The sequence below is a fragment of the Salminus brasiliensis genome, chromosome 19 (genome assembly GCF_030463535.1).
Source record: "Salminus brasiliensis chromosome 19, fSalBra1.hap2, whole genome shotgun sequence".
Lineage (NCBI taxonomy): Eukaryota > Metazoa > Chordata > Actinopteri > Characiformes > Bryconidae > Salminus > Salminus brasiliensis.
The window spans coordinates 13,439,353-13,454,999 of record NC_132896.1 but is presented as its reverse complement, the minus strand read 5'-3'; the positions used below and the strand labels follow the sequence as shown (position 1 = coordinate 13,454,999).

The 15,647-nt window shown below is 45.1% G+C and overlaps 1 protein-coding gene across 1 annotated transcript; it reads right to left on the bottom strand.

The window, feature by feature from the left end:
* Nucleotides 1-672: 672 nt before the first annotated feature.
* Nucleotides 673-2,218, bottom strand: LOC140541278 (transmembrane protein 271). Its single transcript, XM_072663854.1, has one exon. It carries the CDS (start codon nt 1,882-1,884, stop codon nt 1,003-1,005), a length of 882 nt encoding a protein of 293 aa, XP_072519955.1. The 5' UTR covers nt 1,885-2,218; the 3' UTR covers nt 673-1,002.
* Between the last annotated feature and the right edge of the window lie 13,429 nt (nt 2,219-15,647).

Here is a 15,647-nt window from a genome sequence, read left to right as displayed (position 1 = left end):
CAGCTGCTGAAGAGCTTGAAAAACCTGTTGCATTTGCTCAACAGTTTCCACAGACTGCTTACCTGACTTGCCTTTTTGCTTACAGCCATATTGACTACTTGTTATAATATTAACACACAGTCCCAGCATTCAAAGCAAGGGTTCAGGACATCTTCAAAAGCCTTTTAAGACAAACGTCAGTAATAAAGAGTGCCTCTTCTCACCTCGGAAAGTGAGTTTTCATGAAAAGCATTAGTAGGTGTCGTGCAGGGCTCTGAACGTTGCCTTCAGTGAGGTGTAGCTGTACAGTAATGATTCCAATCCATAGTAAGGTATTGTCAGAGCCTGTGATGCGGCAGATCACATCATCTTCATACTCAACCCTTACCCACCTTTGTACTTTCCACTGCCTCCCGATCTATAGTCTGCAGTCAAGAGCAGGTAGCTTCTAGTCTAGTCAACCCACACCTCCATGCGTTTCAGAGATGGGCAAGATGGGCTTGCCCGCTTCTAATCCCAAAGTGGGCCAAAGAACCATGGCACACAGGCTAATTCGGATGAAACGGCTACATCAAGGAGGAGGAAATCCACGTTTTTCTTTTTATTCATGAGCTAAACGTAGGCAGAATGAAGGAAAACAAGGGAATGACATCAACAAACTACATGGGAATAAGATGATTGAGTACAATCAACCAACTAACCCAACCAGCCAACCAACCAAGCAATCATTCAACCAGCCAGTGGTCCAAAAATGAACTCAGAGAGTGAAATAACCTCTTTATATAAGTATGTACTGTTTATATATCATCTGTATATCTGTCTTACCACGTCAGTCTGGTTTGCAAAGGCCAGTTCATTGTGTATAATCACAGGTTTGCCAACATCCGGGCAAGAAGAAAAAGTGCAATACATAAACGCAATCAGCTTTAAGCCATCAGAGAAAGAGAGAGAGGCTGATGGCTGGCTGTGTTTTTGATCGTCACCGCGAACACACACACACGTTGGAGTTTAAGTGTCCCAGCCCTAGCAGTGGGCCCGCGCTCTCTGCTCCCTGGCCTCCCCGGGGAAAATGTCCTCGTAGGCCGGGGGGGACTCGTTGGGCAGTGGGTAGGAGAACGGGTAAGAATGGTTGAGCTCCGGGTCACTAGGCGAGTAGCCTGGAAGTTCGCTGGACGGGTGTCCTCCCCGCTGCACTTCTGCCCCGCCCTCGTTCGGCCCCCCGCGGCACAGTGCCGGGTTGACGTAGGCGCGGAAGGCTGGCGAGGGCGCCGCGGCCAGGTCCCGTTCGTCCGCGCTGAGCACCATGAGGGTCCCCACGGTGGCGCCGCTGCTGCCGCCACCAAGAGGGCCGCGCGCGTGCCCCCGCCCCCTCCGCCGCTGTCGCCTGTAGAAGCGCGCGCTCTGGCAGCGCTTAACGAGCAGCAAGTTGAGCAGGCCGAGCACGCACTCGATCGCGTTGAGGACGGCGGAGGCGAGGAGCGCTCGCTGGTAGTCCCGGAGCGCGTCGCAGGCGTCGCGCACCTCCGCCTCCGCCGCACTCGCGTCCGCGCAGTAGCGCGCGTGTTTGCGCTCCACCAGCGCCACGGCGTCGCCGTCCACCACGGCGCCCGAGAAGGCCGTGAGCACGCCGAGCACGAACACCAGCAGGCCCACGAGGAAGAAGTTCCCGCACGTGACGCCGCGCTGGCGGCAGCACAGCAGCGCCGCGCACAGCAACGCCTGGCCCAGCGCCAGCAGGATGCCCGAGTAGAAGGCGCCGGCTGCCGTGCTCAGGTGGAAGCGCGCCCGCACGCGCGAACCAAGCGCCACGCACTTGAAGCCCACGGCCGCGGCGCTGGCGGCGCACGCGAAGAGCAGGGCGCCGGAGACCGCGACGGCGCACACCCCGCGGCCACCCCACTTCATTATAGCCCGCTGCCTCTGCCTCTTCCGCTGCCTCTGCCTCTGCCTCTCCCCGTGCTGCTCCCTCCTTCATCCTCCTTCGTCCTCCTCGTGAGCCCGTCTCGAAGCGCCGGCCGAGCGGGGCATGGCGGCGAGCCGGCGAGCGCTCTTCAAAGCCACGAGCTCGGGAGCCGCTGCGCGCTGCGCCCTCCTCCTCCCGCTCCTCCGCCGCCGCCGCTGCTGCTGCTGCTGCTCGCGATGAATTATTGATGGGCAGGGCGCGCGCCGTGCGTGGTGAGAGCCCCCGGAACCCCGCTCAAAGGCAGTGATTACCTTCATGACCCTCTGCCGCCATCCACTCCCCTACGCGGTAAGGCGCGTCTCCGAGCTGTGCTGCGATCAGCGCGAGGAAAGGTCCACCCCCCTCCCCGCCACCTCACACTCACACATAGACACACACTCCTCCTTTCCTCTACCCCTCCACCGCGAGACCGCGCGGGATGCGGTGCACACGCGCACAGCAGCAGCGCGACCGGGCTTTGAGCCGGAGCTCTCAACTTGGCCGAGAATGAGACACGCAGCGAGGGCTGCGCTGGACTGGGGGATTGCCCCCCCCCCCCTCTCCCCCCCCTCTCCTCCGCTCCCCTCCTCTTTCTATAATAGAGTTAGTGTCAGCGTCCTAATGAGCGCTACATGCATCTAGTGGGTTTAAAACTCAACAAAGGCAGAAACAGTCGCCACAGCTTCAGCACCATGGAGAGCACCCACCAAGTTTGTCACATCTCACAACAGCTCAAATTCATTTGAACGTTTTGTAGTCACGAGTGTGGTGTGCAGAGGTACAGAGGGCTCCAGAAGTCTGAGACCACGTCTGGAAGTTCTTTTCATATCAGTCTGGAAATGAACAGCAGAAAGTTTCAGAAACTTTTTAAAACAAAGTTGAGAAATAAAAAATTGATATTAACCAAGTTTATACTACCGAAGCTCATGTCCACACAACTTGCAGGTGGACTTGATCTACTCATCAGACATCTAAGCAGCCTGAGTGTAGGCAATCGTTAAAGAAAAAGGACACACACCACCAAATATACATTCTGAAAGTCCCCCTGTCAGTGAAAGACAAGGGAATGGGGGACTTTTCAGCCACACTCCAAAGACCAAATGGTGAAAATATTTAGCCCCATGGACAGTTCCTTAAAATCTCTAAAGGCTAGAAAGGCGTTCCACACGTTTAGTCTTGGAGAGTTGTGAAATTAGTCATTGTAGAGAAACCCATCAACGACTTCTTCACAGGGGTGATTGTAGAAACCAGGGGATGTCAAATATGGATATAGGATTTTTTAATATGGAATATTAACAAGAATAAACATTACCTATAACATATTTACACCAAAACTATCTAATATACCTAAAGTAAAGCAGTGTCTCAGGGGTCAGACAATGGACTAGTAACTTTTTTGCTTTTACAAGCTTTTAAAAATCAAAGTTTTCACGTTTCACTCAAATGCTGATAAAGAACTCAACAGCAAAACCAATACACTGCTCCTGTCAGTGCTCCTTTAGAAGCACTGCTCCCTAAATTCATGGACAAATATCATGATAAAACATTACAATAAACAACATCACAGCAAGTGATGTAGCTAACCTTAGCTAGGTTGTGGGTTAGCAAACTGGCGATGCTGCAAAGCTAACCAGCAATCACAAACATTAGCAAATCACCTTGAAACTGATTCTGTGAAATCTTTGATTCTTGAAAAACCTCACAGATCTTTGCCCTGGCCTGATCTTTGTTCTTCAGATCTTCTCAGATCTTTGACTGAGTGGCTTGATATGTAATACCAAACCCTTTTAAAAGCTTGTAAAAGTTACTATTACATTGTCTGATCCCTGAGACACTGCTTTACTTTAGGTATATTAGATAGTTTTGGTGTAAATATGTTATAGGTAATGTTTATTCTTGTTAATATTCCATATTTAAAAATCCTATATCCATATTTGACATCCCCTGGTTTCAACAATCACCCCTGTGAAGAAGTCGTTGATGGGTTTCTCTACAATGACTAATTTCACAACTCTCCAAGACTAAACGTGTGGAACGCCTTTCTAGCCTTTAGAGATTTTAAGGAACTGTCCATGGGGCTAAATATTTTCACCATTTGGTCTTTGGAGTGTGGCTGAAAAGTCCCTCATTCCCTTGTCTTTCACTGACAGGGGGACTTTAATGGTCACACTGCAAACGACTACTTTTTTATAACTTTTTTTTCTTACATGGTTTGAAAGGTGGACGTTTCCCGCACTCCCACACTTAAACCCCTGGAGTGACAACCTAACTCACAGGGCCAATTTACAAGGAACGCCGCTCAGGTAAAGACCTGGGCCTTCAGGATCTTTCTAGTGTGACTCTGCCTGCAGCTCCAGTGCCAGCTCCATCTCCGCCTTCCGCCAGAGTGCAAAATGCACTCCAAAAAGGGTCTGATGTGCAAATGATTCATGCTGTAAAGGCGCTTTGGAGAAAACGTGCCTCGAATGTGCAACATCTGACAATCCTATTTTGGGCAGCAAGTGACGCAGAAAGGTGTTTAATGGCAAAGCTAAAGGTTTCTCGTCACCACACATCACTGCTGCAGAGGCCTGTAGCTCAGATGCAAAATATCTGTCATACAAGCAAACACCCTGTGCCCGATTCCTGCACAAACACCCTGTGCCCAATACCTGCACAAACACCCTGTGCCCAATACCTGCACAAACACCCTGTGCCCAATACCTGCACAAACACCCTGTGCCCAATACCTGCACAAACACCCTGTGCCCAATTCCTGCACAAACACCCTGTGCCCAATACCTGCACAAACACCCTGTGCCCGATTCCTGCACAAACACCCTGTGCCCGATTCCTGCACAAACACCCTGTGCCCGATACCTGCACAAACAGCCTGTGCCCGATTCCTGCACAAACACCCTGGGCCCGATTCCTGCACAAACACCCTGTGCCCAATTCCTGCACAAACACCCTGTGCCCGATTCCTGCACAAACACCCTGTGCCCAATTCCTGCACAAACACCCTGTGCCCAATACCTGCACAAACACCCTGTGCCCGATTCCTGCACAAACACCCTGTGCCCGATTCCTGCACAAACACCCTGTGCCCGATTCCTGCACAAACACCCTGTGCCCAATTCCTGCACAAACACCCTGTGCCCGATTCCTGCACAAACACCCTGTGCCCGATTCCTGCACAAACAGCCTGTGCCCAATTCCTGCACAAACACCCTGTGCCCGATTCCTGCACAAACACCCTGTGCCCGATTCCTGCACAAACACCCTGTGCCCGATTCCTGCACAAACAGCCTGTGCCCGATTCCTGCACAAACACCCTGGGCCCGATTCCTGCACAAACACCCTGTGCCCAATTCCTACGCAAACACCCTGTGCCCAATTCCTGCACAAACACCCTGTGCCCAATTCCTGCACAAACACCCTGTGCCCGATTCCTGCACAAACACCCTGTGCCCAATTCCTGCACAAACACCCTGTGCCCAATTCCTGCACAAACACCCTGTGCCCAATACCTGCACAAACACCCTGTGCCCGATTCCTGCACAAACACCCTGTGCCCGATTCCTGCACAAACACCCTGTGCCCAATTCCTGCACAAACACCCTGTGCCCGATTCCTGCACAAACACCCTGTGCCCGATTCCTGCACAAACAGCCTGTGCCCAATTCCTGCACAAACACCCTGTGCCCGATTCCTGCACAAACACCCTGTGCCCGATTCCTGCACAAACACCCTGTGCCCGATTCCTGCACAAACAGCCTGTGCCCGATTCCTGCACAAACACCCTGGGCCCGATTCCTGCACAAACACCCTGTGCCCAATTCCTACGCAAACACCCTGTGCCCAATTCCTGCACAAACACCCTGTGCCCAATACCTGCACAAACACCCTGTGCCCGATTCCTGCACAAACACCCTGTGCCCGATTCCTGCACAAACACCCTGTGCCCGATTCCTGCACAAACACCCTGTGTCCAATTCCTACGCAAACACCCTGTGCCCAATTCCTGCACAAACACCCTGTGCCCGATTCCTGCACAAACAGCCTGTGCCCGATTCCTGCACAAACACCCTGTGCCCGATTCCTGCACAAACACCCTGTGCCCAATTCCTATGCAAACACCCTGTGCCCAATTCCTGCACAAACACCCTGTGCCCGATTCCTGCACAAACAGCCTGTGCTAATTAATTGATTGTTCATTTAGTTTTACAAGCCTATTTACAACCCTGTTATTTAGCCTCAGAATATGACTGAAGTGCTTTAAGGTGGGTTTGTGAAACAAATGATGAGCTCTGCTACTATTGGCTGGTTTCTGTCACTGCAATGGCTTACAGGAGCCATTCAGCATAGCCGAGCATAGCTTTGTTTTATCACAGTAACAAAACACAATGTCATTATATACATTATGTTTCCCAGATAGTGTTGCCGTCCTCTCCGGTTTTTCCTTGGTTGCAGTGTGCAGTTAGCTAACTGAAGTGATTGTAGCCAGGTTAGCTTTTAGCCTAGCTTGAGTTTTCCTTCTGATGAGTGGTTAACTCTAGTCTTAGTGTTAGTCAAAGTTGGTTTTTCGAGGGAGCAGAGGCTAGTGATGGACTGTGTGACAGCTTTTCTCATTAAGATGTTTTTGCTAGTTAGCTGGGTGTATGTCCATTTTGGGGGCATGAATAAAATGGGTCAAGCTCTTAACACTTCCAGGCTTATTACACACTAAGGTGTATTATTCAGTAACTACAGAGACTTCTGTACAAACTGGTGGGGCTATTCTTTGGTAATAGAAGTTTGTAATAATACTTTCTAAGGTCTTTTTAAGGTTGCTGTTACAACAACAACAAAAACACTTTTTGGTACCTTTGTTTTTGTGGCTAGGGAGGGATCTTTGTAGTTTCTGCATTAACCCTCACACTCATTTACTCCCCATAAACAATAAACTAGGATTATTGCACTAACTTGAATGAATGAATTTCATGTGGGTGGCTAAATCAGAGATAATTGCATTACAAGTAATGCTGAAATAAGCGGAATACAATGCCAACAGTTTGCAAGGTGCCTTTTTAAAGGTTTATATTTGGATCCTCGCTTCAGAGTGAGACAGCAGCAGTAAAGTCAGAGCAACATTTTATTGAGTAAAAAAACACTGAAATGAGCTGAAATGAGGATTGCTGGTTTCAGCTCCAGCCTTCTGCAAAGGGCAAGACTGTTTACATGCCTTCCACCAAACCAGTTTATTTATCAACACAATACATACTCATTAAAGCTGTAGAAATTGCACAGAAAAGCTCTAATTTCAGCTATAGAAACCGACAATTATCCCCATGACGGCGCTAATCACAGCAATTAAGCCGGAGCTGCAGGTGTCAGTATGGTTTTGGCTTGCCTCAGATGCCGGCTTCTTAGCATGCAGAGCAGCAGCGAGCACACACAGCTCGCAGAGATGTTCCAGCTACAGAACTGTTGCTTAGAAGACTATTTAGGGTGATTAGAGTTCTTTTAAGGTGAAGACTGTCCTTGTGCCGATCTGGCCCTAAAGCAAAAAAATCACTTTGATTGCAGAGTGCAGGAAAGCCCCTCTAGTAGGCATTACACTCACAAGCTGTTAATGCAGCTTCCATATCATTGTTTTTCGAATTTCACAGGAGATGTGCTGGGAGTGGGATTTAAAAGTTTCTTCAAAGACAGAAAACCTGCAAAAAGCCAGCAGAAAGAAACGCCAAAAAATTGATGAAGACAGCATGGATTCAAAATGTACTAATGAAATTGTTTCACAGCCTGACACAACCATCTAGCTTAGGTTTTTCACTCTGTCAGGAAATGTCTCAATTGAATTCTGTTCAGTTCCATGTAATTGTGTTCTTATTGTGCTTTATATTACAGCAAGAAGCTTGACAGAAATCTGAGTCCAGACCCCAGACGAGAAAGCTGATGGTGATAAAGGCAGGAAAAACTCCATATGAGTGTGAGGAAGAAGAATGTCTGAGAACCAAGACTCAAAAAGAGAGGACCTCCTCCTTAGGTCCCAAACTGGGTAGTGGATTTACAGTGACAAAGCAGTACAATGCAGTATGATACAGTGGCAGTTGGTCACCCCTGGTCAAAACACCTGTTACTGAAATAGTTAAGTGAGTAAAACATGGCCTGATTTTTTCAAACAGAATACATTTAATGATGACACATTTATCTAATATTAAACTATAATGTTTATATAATTTTAATAATTTCCAACTTTTACAGTGTCAAAATTACAAAAAAGGAAAAGGGCCTGAAGCAAACGCTTGGGCATGCTGCGTGTTCAGTACTTAGCAACACCCCCTTTGGCGAGTATCACAGCTTGTTAACACTTTTTTGTTGATCGCTAAAAGTCTTTCAGTTCTTGTTTGGGGCATTTTTGCCCATTCTTTCTTGCAAAACGCTTCTGGCTCTGTAAGAACCATGGGTTGTTGTGCATGCACTGCTCGTTTGAGGTCTGTCCACAAATCTTTGATGATGTTTAGGTCAGCGGACTGTGAGAGCCATGACAAAACCTTCAGCTTGCGTCTGGGTTGAATTTGTCTTTTAGCAATCCTATGAGTAGTCCTCCCTGAAAGTTTTCTTGGTCTTCCGGACCTGGACGGGACCTCCATTGTTCCTGCTAATTGTCATTTCTTAATTACATTAAGAACTGAGGAAAAAGCCTGAAACCCTGAAAATGCTTTACTGTCTTCTTCTAGTTTCCTTCAGCTTTGTTGGCATCAGTTACCTTAGGTCCCGACCACACACTTCCGCAGTAAAAAAAGAGAGAAATCCCCTCTAATCTCAAATCTAAACACACCATTTACATATGTAATAGAATAATATTTACATTTATTCATCTGTTGAAATGAGCTGTCAGTGAGTAGATGTCATTTTTTGTAGTTTTATGACTTGTGTAGTTCACTCTATAGGGAGTAAGGAAGTATTTAAGATTTAGCCAGAAACTTGTACGCATTGTGAACATTGTCATGGAGTGTCAGGCCAGACGAGAAGGGTTGATGGAATCTTATGCAAGAGGGTTTATTAAAAAAAACAAAACATAAAACATCAAGAGTACAAAAAACATGAGCAACAATGAAAGGGCAAAAATATGAACAAAACGTGACAATACAAATGGCAAACATAAACTTGGCACTGGGAGGAATTTGGATCTGAGCGGGCACTAGAGCAGCGCTCAATACATAGACAAGAAGAGCTGGGAAACCAGCAGACAGACAAAACGGCAAGGCCGACCTAACCTGAAATGGCAGCGTGCTGCTGCGAGCGTGGGTCGCCTTGCTGGGATGTGGGTAGCCAGTGAATCCTGACAGTGAGCGAGCGAGCCTCGCTGACAACGTGGTTAGCAGAGTGACCTGCTCCTGAAGGCGGATACCGAGTCGAAGCTGACCTTAACACACCTGTAGTCCTACTGGGAACCTCTCGGGCGACCTCAAGGTTCCAAACTATACAATTCTCAGCATTGAGCCATGGTGCTGAGGCTCCTTAAGTACCCCCAGTCCCAGGTGAAACACATGAACCAAACGAACATGACTCGATACACTGAATCAAACACGTGAACAAAAACGAGGTGGAAGTCCTTAGTTGGGCCTTTGGGTGGTGGCTCGGAATCGCCCCGGGGGAGGATGCAATATCGAGTGCCTGACAAACGTCATTTTCATAAAACCTTCTGTTCACACGACAACACTGAAACCAGAGTTTTCAGGGACCAAAAACATCACTTTCAAGTGGACAGGAGGCCAAATTGCAGACAAAAGCCTCTGCTTGTTGGGAAAAAAACCCATTGGGATACGTGTGGACCTGGCCTCAATTCTGAGAGTGCTGCTGATTGTTGGGACAAGGTTTGAGGAGTTGAAGTATTTGGAAAGCTTCAAATTTGTATCACCTGGTCTTTCCCAACATTGACTGTGAACAAGCCATCACCCTAACAAGCTAATTAAAATCTGAGACCTTAGTAAAACTTATCTGAGGGCTCAAGTCTCTTTTGCATTCTTTGTTTTTGATTCTGAAATTGAACAAAACAAATATAATAATGTATTTATAATCACATCATCTTTAACTTAATGTCTTTTGCAGATCAAGGGTGCCTGTTCATTTTAGGAGTTGCCTGTTCACTCATCTGCTAACGTTGTTCAAGCAGAACAGAACAGAACAGCACAACATGCTTAAAAGCGCTTATGGCAAAAGGATGGGATACTGGGACACATTGACTGACCAGAAAAATCACCAGACCTCAATGCCAATTCTGGAACAGCAGGTGAGATGCACTCACACAAACTCCTACGCTGATGGAAGAGTGAGGTGAAATAGCACTATCCCAAGAGACTGGAGTAATCCTTACCTGACAGGCTTGACGCAGTCTTTAAAGCAAGGAGACATGTAGGTATTAGAAAAGAAATGACGCATGAGAACTTTTTGCCAGGAGAACTGAAACGCCGCATATAACAACATGGCATGCATAATTAAATGCATAGATACTGGGTGTATACAGGATGTAAGTTTGGAAAACATGACAGGAAAGAAGTTCAGTGTGAGTGCATGACTGCTTTAGGGAATAAAGAGTCAGGTTGAACAACTGACGCCTGGAACTAAGACAGGTAAACGTCCAAGAGGAATGTAATGGTCCTTTTCATTCGACTCTGCAGTGAGGCTATTTTTTTGCAGCAGAAAGACACCTGCAAATGGCTCCAACGAGGTCAAGCAGGTTCAGAGGGCAGGAGGAATGACAGCTGGGGTACCATATCAACATCCCGCATTGGCAACATATCAGGCAGTTCAGCTAAACAACAGGACCAAGCAGATGGTTAGATATGTTTGATGATATTTAAAGCTATTTATCTACAGGAAGCAGCTGATGCTTAAAATAATATAATTAATTTTGTATTTATAATTATAATATAAAAATAAATAATAATAACACTAATATTAGACATTTTTGTGTGGATGGGAGGCCAAAGCGAAGCCTTAACCATTTCCAGTTTAACCATTTTAACATTACATTTTAACATTATTACATTTACTATTTACTATTACATTGCACAGTAAGGTGTGTTACTCAGTGACTACATAATATAATAGTTCCTAGATTTATTAATAGTTCATAGATTTATTTATTTATTATATTATTCTATTATCTAATATCACTTCCATCCCACCATCGGTCCATAGTCTTTTTAAGGGGTTAACCTTTTCATGATGCAACCCAGTTAGCTGTCCAAAAAATCAGTACAATTGTTCATGTTAAGCATAACATTTGGCATGCACTGCTCTTTTGAGGTCTGGAACTATGAGAGCCATTGGAAAGTCATCTTGTACCTCTTGAGGTTGAGCATTGTGGATTTTGAGGTGAGTTCAGGATTACATTTACATTCATGGCATTTAGCTGATGCTCTTATCCAGAGCGACTTACAAGGTTACTGGTATTACAAGGGAGGGCCAATGTAGTGTTAGGAGTCTTGCCCAAGGACTCTTATTGGTGTAGCGCAGCATAGTTACCCAGACCTGGAATCTAACCCCAGTCTCCCACATGGTGTGGTAGCTCAGTGGCAGGTACTGGTGTTATCTGTTGCGCCACATCAACCGATAACAAGGATTGTTATCCTGTTATAAAGCCATCCTTCATTTTCAGAAGTGAGGTTTGCTTCCAGAATTCCTGGCATTTAACTGAATTAATTATTTATTTTTTATAAAATGTTCCTGTGTCACAAGCATTATCAATTTACCCCATGCCTAAGCAATCAGGTGTGCCTGTGACAGATTTGAGCAAACACGCGCAAAGAAATGACTAGAGTGCACATCCAAAACTTTGTCGCAATATGGTTTCCTCATCTCAGAGAGCATTTTTAATATGTAGATGTTAGAATGCTCGAATGCTGGCCTTGGATCCGTCTGTTAAAGTCTCAGACTGTTGACTGCACCAAAAAAAAACAAAAAAACATTAACAGCAGGTTTAATAACTAAGAGACTAGGTGGGACGACACAAGGTCAAAAAGAGACTGTCATTAGCATTTTACATTAGCAATTACCTGTGCAGTTTCTCTATGTAGATCAGTTTGAATCTACATCTGTGCTTTAAGGGCTGAATCAGTGGACGCTGTTGGGCAGTATAGTTAGGGAGTCTGGAGAGATTTAGGAAAGTTATAAGAACCGCATGAATGTTGGGGGATTTTGCTATTACAGCTTAAAAACTTTTTTGGTGGCATTGGTTCTGGGTTGTCAGCCTGATGCTTGTGTGAATGTGGAGAGAAATGAGAAAGACACAGAGGGTGCTATTTGTTGAACCCCCCACCCTCAAGAATCAGGTTGAAATGGCATGCTAGCTGGAGAGAAAGAGAAAGAGAAAGAGAAAGAGAGAGAGAGAGAGAGAGAGAGAGAGAGAGAGGTTATGTTCATTAGAGCAGACACACATCAGCGCAGGGTGGCAGCAACAGCTGCTATAAGAGTCCTTGGAGAATTGGAGAGGAAGCAGGAGGAACGCATGAGCTGACTTTTATTGCAATGCTCAAATTCAGAATCAGCAATAAGGCAGCATATTCATGTGCTTTATTACGCTGCTAATGAGTAAAGCACTGTCAGGCAAAAACCTTATATGTCCATTTTTGCTGCTTTTGACTTTTTGACATGATGTAAATCTGGCAGTTGTTTTTTTATATTGTGTCATTTGATGATGAATGGACCAATAGAAATGCTCCAAATTTACTTAGAATATATATTTTTTAATTGACTTCCATTGAAAGTTAAGAAGGTATTTTGTTTTGGAGTTACAAGGTTTTTGCTTGACATTGACCTTTATTTGGGTAAAATGCCCTTCTTCCCTTTTAAGTTTGGAATTCTGCTTTAACACGTCATATGACCTTCTCATGCTCCACATGGAAATTCTTTCCTAGCAACATGATGTTTAGGTCAGGGACTATGAATACCATTCCCAAAGCTTCAGTTTGGGCCTCTTCATATAGTCCATGGTAGAATAAGAGGTATGTTTTGGATCTTTATCCTTTTGTAAAAGTCATTTGTTTTATGGAAATTTATAGAATCCATTCCCTCCACCAGTGCAATATTTCCAGTGCCACTGGCAGCAGCACAACCCCAAAGCAGCTAGCTTTACCCCCATGCTTCACAGTTGGCAAGGTATTCTTTTTATGAAATGCTGTTCCTTTATTTATTAATTAATTAATTTTTTAAATGTTACTTTGCATATTTATGAAGCAGTTTGAGCTCTTTCCACATTCTTCTGTGGCATCGCTCAAAGAGTATAGTAGTTTTGATGACCTACAGATTAGGAGAGTAGGCTTTTTAAACTATTCAATGATCTGTAGTGATTCCATCATTGTGAATAATTTATGACTTCTGACATGTTTTTGGACAAAAACAGCATAAAAAGTTGTGTGCAACAGCCTTTTACTAGGTTGAGCGGAATTTTTGCAAATGTTCTGTAAAGGTTATCCAATCTCACAACAGTTGCAGTGGGCGGAGCATGGACGGGTCAGTTTGTACTCATCAAAGTGCCGAAAGCAACTGCCCTTTATTCCTCCCTTCATTTCTGATAGAAGAGCTCAGCACCTCTCTCTCTCTAACTACATCTCAATGGCCCTCAAAGCCAAAAGCTCAGCAGAAGGTCACACTGCAATGAAGGAAGGCTGCAATCTAAATTGATTAACGGCTCCAAAAAATTATATTACAACACCATGGCAGACCTGGGAGAGAGAGATAGGGGTAGATAGAAAGACAGATAGAAAGATAGAAAGAAAGAAAGAAAGAAAGAAAGATAGATAGATAGATAGATAGATAGATAGATAAAGAGAGAGAGAAAGAGAGAGAGAGAGAGAGAGAGAGAGAGAGAGAGAGAGAGAGACAGTGGTTGAGAGTTACAAAACAGACTTCTAAATCAATCACACAGTGGTGAAAATAACATTTTTGGTTAGTATACATTTATGCTTTTATTCTATGAAGAGTTTATGGCTATACACTCGAGTTCCAGTCACACCAATTTGAGGAACAGAGCTTCACACCATCAAATGGTGCTACGAGCAGGAAATGAACACGAGCAGAATTTAATAAGCTTCTGAAAGAAGTGTGACTGCGTTCATCTGTATTCTCTCTCTGTGCCCAACAAGGCTTTACCTGCTCTGCGACACGAAAAAGAGCTACATTTGTCACACACAAGCACACACACCAAGATAATGAGAGTCTGGAGAATCAAGTTCTTACCCGGTGTGGTCTAGCCACTGTCGGCTAAGTTAGTGCACGCCTTAAAGAGAGAAAAGTTAAAAATAAGACGTGTTACTGACACCAACTTGAGAGTGAGCTTCAGACGAAGGGAACTTCTACAGAAATGCTACGTCATTAAGCCATTAATGATGATCAAACTACTTAGAAGCTATACATTAAGCCATATAAAAGGACTTACTGAGAAATGTGATGTTCCAAAGAAACATGGTCTAGGCAGCTGAGGCCTAAAGGTTAGAGAAGCAGGCTTGTGTCTGGAAAGTCACCAGTTTGATCCCCAAGACTGGCAATAAGGGGGGTGGGTTAGCATAAGAAGGAATATATAATGCTTTCTCCTATCCTGACATTCATGGCTGAAAAACACTTGAGCAAGGCACTTAACCCTCAATTGTTCCCTGGGTGCTAAGGTGGCTGATTTTTGCAACACATTCGAAGCCGAAGCTGACTGTGGAAATGGAATGCTGTCGATCTGCTGTGCAGTGGCTGCAAAGTGTGTTTCTAATTCTATTTCCAAGTCAGATTAATTTGATAGTGGTGGTGGTGACAGGAACCAGATGTCAAGACAAGGTGTTAAAGTTCTCTAAAAGCTCTCTCTCAAAAAGAATTACTGCGTTACAAATGCACTGCCTGATGTCTGAGACACTGTTTTGTCATGAGGTTCTGGTCTAAACCATTTTTTTAAATACACATTCGGACTGGGTGGTTATATATACACATATCTGTATATATACAAATATCACAGCTTTTTCACACTAAAACTGCATCACTCTTCTGAAAAAAAGGCTACACTGAACCAAAGAAACTAAAGTCAAGTGTTCATCAAATCCCTTCACTTATTATTCTTCCCACAACATACAGCGCATCCCTAAAAGGGGAATTTTCCACCATAAATGAGAAAAGTCTCTTTGCAATGCCGCCATGCAGTAACACAATACAAGGCTTGCATACAACATATTGAGCGTTTGACTCAATAATGAACAAAAAATGTGGTTCTTCGGCTTGTTCTGAGTTACTGTGCTTGTGCAGGTCTCCATATTAAGAGGGGCCTTTAAGGCACATTGGCCAGAGATTATCAACCCTCCTCCACTCGCGACGTAACCGACAAGCTGATTGGCTCTTTTTGTTAAAGGGCGGAGCTTTAGCAGTAAACAGACGCCACGTTGAGCGTTATGAGGACTCCCGTTCATATGTCAACCAGTTGCTGGTCTCCATATTAATAATGGCTCTGGCTGACAGTTTTATGGCTCTATCCGGACCACAAAATGTGAGCTTTATAGTATCAGCAGTTATCTTGGATTGCGTACAGGGTTTAACAGGTACTTTAACGAACCTCCACTCCACTTGTTCCTGGTGTTTTGGAATTGTTGACGTTGAATAACCGGGACTCTTTTGTTGCGGAGCTGTGTTTTGGCGGACAGCACTGACAGTATTAAAGCATGCTCAGTATGAAATTCAGGGCTTCTGTGATTTATTTTGTTTCTTTATTTTGTAAAAACTGTTA

Excerpts from the sequence above, each read along its gene's own strand:
- LOC140541278 (XM_072663854.1), bottom strand. The coding sequence starts at position 1,884 with ATGAAGTGGGGTGGCCGCGGGGTGTGCGCCGTCGCGGTCTCCGGCGCC.